The sequence below is a fragment of the Eurypyga helias genome, unplaced genomic scaffold (assembly GCF_000690775.1).
Source record: "Eurypyga helias isolate BGI_N326 unplaced genomic scaffold, ASM69077v1 scaffold46512, whole genome shotgun sequence".
Taxonomy (NCBI): domain Eukaryota; kingdom Metazoa; phylum Chordata; class Aves; order Eurypygiformes; family Eurypygidae; genus Eurypyga; species Eurypyga helias.
This window is the reverse complement of record NW_010236265.1, coordinates 2330-10344: the sequence shown is the minus strand read 5'-3', so window position 1 is coordinate 10344 and position 8015 is coordinate 2330. Positions and strand designations below refer to the sequence as shown.

At 51.1% G+C, this 8015-nt stretch overlaps 1 protein-coding gene across 1 annotated transcript; it reads right to left on the bottom strand.

The window, feature by feature from the left end:
- Window positions 1–202: 202 nt before the first annotated feature.
- GPD2 (glycerol-3-phosphate dehydrogenase 2 (mitochondrial)) lies at window positions 203–7498 on the bottom strand (the record flags this gene model as incomplete). Its single annotated transcript, XM_010147014.1, has 8 exons — window positions 203–301; window positions 418–496; window positions 592–704; window positions 2895–3053; window positions 3507–3638; window positions 4148–4323; window positions 4573–4707; window positions 7300–7498. Coding segments are annotated over 8 exons (1092 nt in total), but the record flags the coding sequence as incomplete, so codon positions are not given.
- Between the last annotated feature and the right edge of the window lie 517 nt (window positions 7499–8015).

The window sequence follows — 8015 nt, the reverse complement described above, 5'->3', positions numbered from 1 at the left end:
CTGCTCTTCACGTCTCGTTCTTTCCACACACAATAAAATCCTTCAATCCCAAAGCTTTCTGTGCGTCGCCTCTCCGGTGCCCCGGCAAACGGCAGCACCGCTGCCGCGCTGACCCCGGTAACGCCCACCCTGCCGCAGCGGGGAAGCGATGAAATACCCATGCCCCTGCTCGGCTACAGTCTCCGCTTCCCTCGTAACCTACCTGCAGAAACTCGTTGAGCTCAACCTGCCCGTTTTTGTTCAGATCCACCTCATTGAGAATATCGTGAAGCGTATTCTCAGCGATCTGCACGCTGATGCTCTAGACAAAGAGGCACAGAAGGAGGTCAGCTGGATCGTCCGGCACCCTATGCCGCAGGCGGAAATTCAGACAAGAGGCTTCAAAAAGGAATGTGGAAGAGCACAGGGAAACGGTACCTCCAAGACACGCTGCACATCCAGTATAGTAATAAACCCTTTCTTGTCCTTGTCAAACATGTGGAAGCGCTTCTTGTACCTGCAAGATAAGGATTATCAGGGGGAAAAACCGCACTCGGCAGAACGACAGGTGTTAATTCCACGCGGCACAGGGAACTCTCTTGCTTTACTTACCTTTCAATATCTGAAGGCATTAGGCTGATCTCAGAGCTGTCTGTTAATTGATCTGATTTTACTTTGTAGCCCATCTCATAGTAGAGAAATTTTTTAGCAGCTTCTAGTTCTTCCTACAACAAAAAAACAAACAAACCTGTATCTGAGGAATAGCAAGGTCTTACAGAAGTATTTTAATGTACCATTTATCAGGTGCTTCCACTTGACTGGAATTTACTAGAGATCCAAAAATGAAGCAGATGGTAACAGACAGGTACTCAAAAAATAAGTTAGGCTTAGGCACTTCTCAGTCCTGAGAAGCAGTTATCTAGTGAGGAGTTCCAGCTCCTGTGCAAAGGCTGTTGCACACCACGCTGCAGTCACATGCGGTGCATCGACCGCTGCGTGAAGACGGGCCTTGCACATCAGCCCACCAAGTGCCGTTCTGCTCAGAGCTGCGACCCAAGCGCAGCGCTGCACCCGCCTGTCTAAAATCAGCAAAACGAAATCAAAAAAACCAAACCAAGATCCATAGCAGCGAGAGATGCCGCAGCACAGACCCACATCTAGCAAAGACTTGGTCTAACGTGCCTTCACAAACAAGTAAACTACAACAGACCGGCCAGAGAACCTCCTCTGAAAGGACAGGAGACTTTTCAGAAAGAAACTGGGTGGACGCTCTGGGGAGACCCCCCTGCAGTTCTGCTCCAGCTCTGGGCCCCAACAGCAGAAGGACACGGAGCTGTTGGAGCGAGTCCAGAGGAGGCCCCGGAGATGCTCCAAGGGCTGGAGCCCCTCTGCCATGGGGACAGGCTGGGAGAAATGGGGGGTTCAGCCTGGAGAAGGGAAGACTCCAGGGAGACCTTAGAGCCCCTTCTAGTGCCTGGGGTTTGTACAAGAAAGCTGGGGGGGACTTTTTCCAAGGGCAGGGAGTGACAGGACAGGGGGTGCCAGGGTTTAAATGGAAAGAGGGATATTGAGATGGAACATCAGGAAGGAATGCAGGTTTTGGTGGGAATGGGAGCCCAACTCCCCAGGTACAAGCTGCTGTCCACACAGCCCTAATGTCATGCTGGTTTGGGGTTCTTTGCTTTGCAAGCTTCCCATTTGCTAACGTGCTGTTAGGAAGAATCGATACAGGTTTGTTTTACACGGTGAGTTACACACGAGCACGGCTCGCTGGGTAAGGGGAGACACCTCTAACTCCGGCCAAATGCCTCTGCCTGTGAGGATGCTCAACATACGCGCACAGAAGCACAGCTCACAGGTGTGCCACCATGCCATCCCTTTCTTTATGCGTTCCTGAGGGGAAGAATTCCTGCAGGTCATCTGGCTGGCAGGATTCAAATGAGCTCCTGGTCAATCTTAGACTTCTAACTGGCTGAAAGGTGTCACAAACAGTCCAAGGGAAGCTTCCCATGCCCTGTGGGGCAGAAGAGGTAGGTGAGCATGCACAGGTTTGCTTCAGAGGGAAAGAATTCCCAAACCACATGTCCCATTTGGGTACAGCACTCGCACTGTGCTGGACAGCATTACAAGGCAGGCTCTGGTGTTCCGGGCATTTATCTTAGTGTGACAGCAGAAAGAAGCGATAATGGGTAACTTAGAGGATGTGACAGTTCAGAAGGGGCAGGATTCACATCAGTAAGTGGGATGTCTGCATCCAAGCTCGTTACCCAAGGCACTCCTGACAGTTTGTGGCCATCTACTCAGGGCTGCAGGGTGCAACTGGAGGCAGGCACAGGAGATGCCTTCACTGGGGAAAGTCATCTGCCCACAGTTAGCTCGCTGCGGAGCGGGCATGGAGACTGGCTCCGACAGGGACAGCCGCTTACCAACCCGGCAAGAGGAGTCCCACGCTGTACGTCTGAGCACAGACCCACTGGGGGCACAGGCAGCTAACAATCACCTTAAAAATTAATTAAGGCCAGAGAACGGTGCAAACTCACTACTGTCAGTTTTCAGAAGACAAGCAGATAAAAAGGAGTGACACAGTTTACAAGATCCTCCTTTTCTGAGGCAGATGTGTTGAAAAACCTCAGTCAACAAAACGCTTGGACGGGAATAGGGTAGCAATGCCCAGCCTGCTCTCATTTTTCAAGCTGGGGAACTGCTGGATGCAGATCTTCACTCTCCCCTCCACCCTCCCGCCAATACCAACGTATTTCACAGCTACTCTGATAAAGCCTTATAATGAAATACGCCAAGGGAAGCCCCTCTCAGGAAGGAAGCATCACTTGAAGGTTCCTGTTCGACTAACGCAGATCCTTGATGTGGAAACTGCTGAAGAAAACCCAGTTTCAGTTGGAAAAGGCCCTTTGTACCTTTTTCTTCTGCTCACTCCAGTTAAGTTCTTTCCCCATTATATCGACAATTCTTGGCAGGGCTTCCTCCGCCGCCTGCACGTTCAGGAAGGCCAAGCGCGTACGTCGGGAGATCATATCCACTGCCGTGCGGGCGTACTCCTTAACGCCATAGACAACCTAGAGCAGCAAGACAAGGGGAAGGTTGCAGGCGAGAAGGTTGGCAGGCACTGTAGGAAGTTCTGTTCAGCACCACAGACCGCTGTGCCTGGCTCTACAAAACCAACTTCTGGTAGCTAGTTCCCACCTAACCAAGAGAGGGGTTTGAAAAGCTCCCTTGTCCTTGGAACAGGTTATGAACATGCACCCGGATCAAACATGTCTGGGCTTTATTTCATATATATGCCAAATAACTATAAATATTTAATATATTCTAAATACATTCATATGTATAAACATAAAACCAACACATGCTCGGGGAAGGGGAAGAGGAAAAACAAGAACAGAAAGAAAATCTGGAGCTCACCAAAGGCAAGGTCTTATGGAGGTGTTCTACAGAGCGACCCGACCTGCCCTCGAACCTGCGTATCCCAAGAAAAGAACCAAAGGACATTACATGGCTCTTCCACTTACCTCAGCTTCGATATACGGAAACTCAGACACAAGACGTTTTCCAACGATAGGCCATCTCTTTCCTGTAACTTGGGCTATTTTTGCCACCTCAAAAGCCTTGTCACCGTACGTCGAAGCTAGATGCTGAGCCACCTGAGGAGTTGAACAAATCCAGCATGTTTTTGAAAGCACATCGAAAAGACGTTTTTCTTGTCAATTCTCTCATCACTAATAACAAAAAGGCTGAAGACGATATTGGGTTTTGCGAACTCAGGAGGAAACCACTTGTGTTGTGCAGGGGTTAGGCCAGCACTGCCATCCCTGCGTGTCTATCGACGTGACCGACTACCGATGCTCCAACTCTTCAGCCACACTGCGATCATGTCTGAAGCACAGATTTTGTTGGGCTCAAAGGAAGGCAGACCCTGGCACGTCAACACACTTCAAAGCAGGAAATAGTCAAGGTCAGGAGGAAGGGAAAAGGGAAGGAAAGAACGATTACCAGAACTTCATTCTGTTAAAACTGTCCTTGTCCTGGCCAGATAAGAAGCTCTTACCAGGCCCAAGCAGACCTGTACAAGTCGTGCTGTTACTAGATTTGGTGGGAAAACAAACCCGTCCAACACAGAAACATCAGAGCACCAACAGAAACCGCGACCCACCTCACTTTCAAGTCCATAGTCTTGGACCAGCCTAATGTAGAGCGTGGGACTCCACTCCTCAGCCCCCTGCAGCTGCAGCCCGATGGTCTTACTGGAACCCGCCTTCAGGTCGTGCGCCTGAACAGCGGCATCGATGGTGTCCTGCGCCATGGCACGGTACGTTGTCCACTTGCCACCTGCAACCACGCGTGTACACCAGGAAATTCGTAAGTGAGCTGGGGCAAGCAAGGGCAATACAAAGTCGCTACATACTACATACGTCGCGTTACTCTTACTAGACTTGCTCCAACACGCCAGTCACGCTACCACTGGCAGATCATCCCCTAATTACCGGAGTGTGAAGGATTATCCTGTAACAAATCCCCCTTTTTAATAAGATACATGGGGGAAGCCCAACGCAGCTGTACTTGAAGCGTTTCCGGTACCTGCTATGGTGACAAGACCACTATCGCTAATGGTGACAACGTGATTCCGGGATATGGACTGCGTGTCTTTGGAGTTGGGGTCCGTGACCAGGGGACGAATGCCACTCCACGCTGCCAACACGTCTCCTCTTCGCACTGTCAGAAACCAAAGAGCAGGCAGAGTCAGCCGGGAGCTGATGGGCCTTTATCCCGTGTCCCTCCCCGCTCCCTGCGGCATTGCCGCCGAGTAGTAGTTGCCATGAAACAAGGACTGCCCCACACCCTGCTTGTTAGCTGAGCAACTCGGAAAGCTGGAGAGGATTCTCCAAAGTAATGGGATACGCTGGGCTACGGAATCAAGACCCAGCACTCCCTCAGTCGGTACCAATAATATTCTCTAGCCCAAACCAGATTGGTCCGTTCTTCACACTGGTTAAAATCCAACGGGACAGAGATATCCTGGGAACCGATCAGCCAAGAGATTCAACTGTCAAACTCAATGATCAGCTCAAACACCAGCCCCAAAAAACAACCCCTGCCAAACCAAACACCCCTCCCAGGTCTTGTCTGCTTGCGCCAGGAGGACAGTCCTGACGCTACATTCAGGAACCCGAAGAGTGTCTGTTCCACGCGGGCGCAACCCTCGCGTTCAGGACCGCGACGCTTTTTCTACAGCTCGTAGGTCATTTTTCCAAGTTTTCCTCTTGATCTTTACCAGAAGTGCAGTTACACACAGACATAAGGAGCAGTTTTATGGCAAGGCTGTGGTCGGCTGTAGCACACAGCTTGCCCCCACACCCGCGTTCGCTACCACACAACGACCCAGAGAGCCCCCGACAGAAGTTCACACTGCTCCTACACCACCGCCTCCTCCAGCCCTGCCGACGCTCCCTCCTCCTCATCCCCGCTTCCGCGATGTCGTCCCACTCCCCAGGCAGCCCGACTGCCTTCCCCGTGCTGAGCAGAGCCCCAGGCCAACGCCAGCAGACCTGGAGGAAGCAAAGCTGAAGGCATCGCACGTCCCAGCAGCCCTTAAGAGCGGCAGGGCCCCCCCGAAGGTCACTTTCTGGAAGACACAAACCACGGGGCCGACAGAGAATTCAGGGAAATCAGTTCTGGTGCTCATTCAACTTGCAACAGAAAAACTGACCGATGCGCTTTACGCTGAGGTCTTTGGAACATTTGTATTTTTAATACAACTTTCAAATAAATGATAATTGAAAAATCGGTAACAGGGTGTAAAAATATCCCCAAAGAGCACAAAATAGATTTCAGAAATCAGTGGTGCTCTGCCAGCGTGTTTAACCTGCCAAAATGAAGTGTTAATCACAGAAATAAGATACCATATTACGTTTATAAACTAATGAAAGTAGAAGCAGCAGCACGGGTGACACCGTAATTAAACAGCTGGAACGCGTCCAAGCCTGTGTAAGTCGATAACCCTGGCACTGTCTCTGGCAGCGAAAAGGCAGGTCTGCGGCGCGCTGATACGGGCAGCGCGGTGGTTAACCCGGTAACAAGCAATCCATAAACGCTGCTCGTGGCGCGCGTGAAGGACAGCGCGCAGGTGGGCTTCGTTCGGGAGGATTAAGCACTTAGAATGCACTTCCGTAAAATACCTGGCGAATTCCGTCTCCCAGTTTTAACCCCCACTGGCCGGCCTGCTGCACGCACTCACACTGGCCTCTGCTCGGGAAACCCAAGGGACGCTTCCTGGAGACTTTTCCTTACGCAATACGGAGCCACCCACTGCCCGCTCTGGGAAACAAGTAACTAGTGTTTCCGGTCTCCGGACAGCAAGTTTCCCTAAACCCAAGGAGGTGGCGATGCTCCTGACCGGGCGCTTCTCGGATTTGTTTTAATGCTGCTGCGACAGCAGAAACGCAGAAGTACTGATGCATCCTCGGACAACTGTGTCCTCAGACAACAAGACCTGGATGTCTTCAAGACCAGGCTGGATGAGGCTTGGAGCACCCTGGGCTATGGAAGGTGTCCCTGCCCATGGCAGGGGGGTTGGAACTGGATGATCTTTGAGGTCCCTTCCAACCCAAACCATTCTGTGATTCTATGACTCTAACTACAGTAACCCACTCACTGTGAGGGAAAGACACCCCTCTCCGGGTCAAAGCCGGCCAGTATCTCCAACAAATGTGCTCTCGGCTACTGAGGGGAACAACCATCACTGAATAATTGTTATGCCTCCCCCTTTTTGCCCATTGCGCTTCCCTCTCCCACTGAAAACTTACACTATTTGGTATTCACCAAATCAATCCAGAGAAGTACATTCTACGAGTCAACTGCACAGAAAAAGGGCAATACAGACAGGACAAGTCAGAACAAGGCTTCCTTCAAGAAAAGCAGGTGAAGGATTTGATGTGCTTGTGCTGGCACGTGACCGCAGTGCCCCAAAACCTCATGTCTGCCACCCAAAGAGACCTGAAGGACTCGGCTGTGGAGCTGGGCGGTTAGTGCCAGCGAGAGGAAGGGGGTGTGACATCCAAACATGCAGGTACCAACAGATTTCCATTTAAAGAGCCCAAGCTCTGCGGGTGTATCTGGTAAAGCATCACTTGTGGCTCCGATGCAGAGCTCGAGACGATGTGTACGGCACACCAGCTGTGGGAACAGCCAGATGCTCAAGACCCACCGTTATCCGTGGGAAGCTGCGGACAGACAGCATTTACCCAAACTGTAATGCACAGGCTCGGCGGTGCCTCCCCAGGGAAACCAGAGCCAGCGAAGGTTTACCTTCGACATCAACGCTCAGGTAGTTGCGCACTTCATTCAAAATGAAGTTGATATCCTCTTCCGTCGGTATCGGATGGGAAGTGACATCCGTCGGGCTGTCGGTGGTCCCCGCGATGGTCATCTTCTCCCACGGCAGGAAGAAGATCACTCTACCGTCGCTGGTGGCTGGGTCCAGCAGACCCATATTGTCCGGGCTGAAATAAAGAAGGGACGTGGGTCAAAACGGGTCAGGCATCACCAGGGATTCTGTTCGCACACACCCCGTACCCTCGATGGTTTCAGAGCACTACCTTTGTCTTAGGTTAAATAATTAAATAATAAGTAACAACCAGAGATTTCACACGAGGGTGTAACCTGGCTTCAAAAGTTAGTCCCAGGCATTTGTGAGCAATAAGGCCCTTGCACGTGATGCTCAGGTACGACCAGAATTTGATTTCTTCAGCATGTTTGCAGAGCACAGGGCCTCTGGCATCTCACATCTCCACCTGCTCCTGAAAATCTTGCTCAGAGGAATTTACAATATAAGCATTTGGAAATAGGAAAACAGCAATGACGTGGAACTCGTTATGGAACAGACAACTGCTTAGAATCAAAAAACCAGACAATAATTTGCATTATGCCCCAAAGGACAGGGAAAGCTGAGACGGGATGCACACGGGGAGTGAAGAAACCAGAACAGGAGCCTTAGTTCTGCTTTGACGTGTCCGAGTATGTAA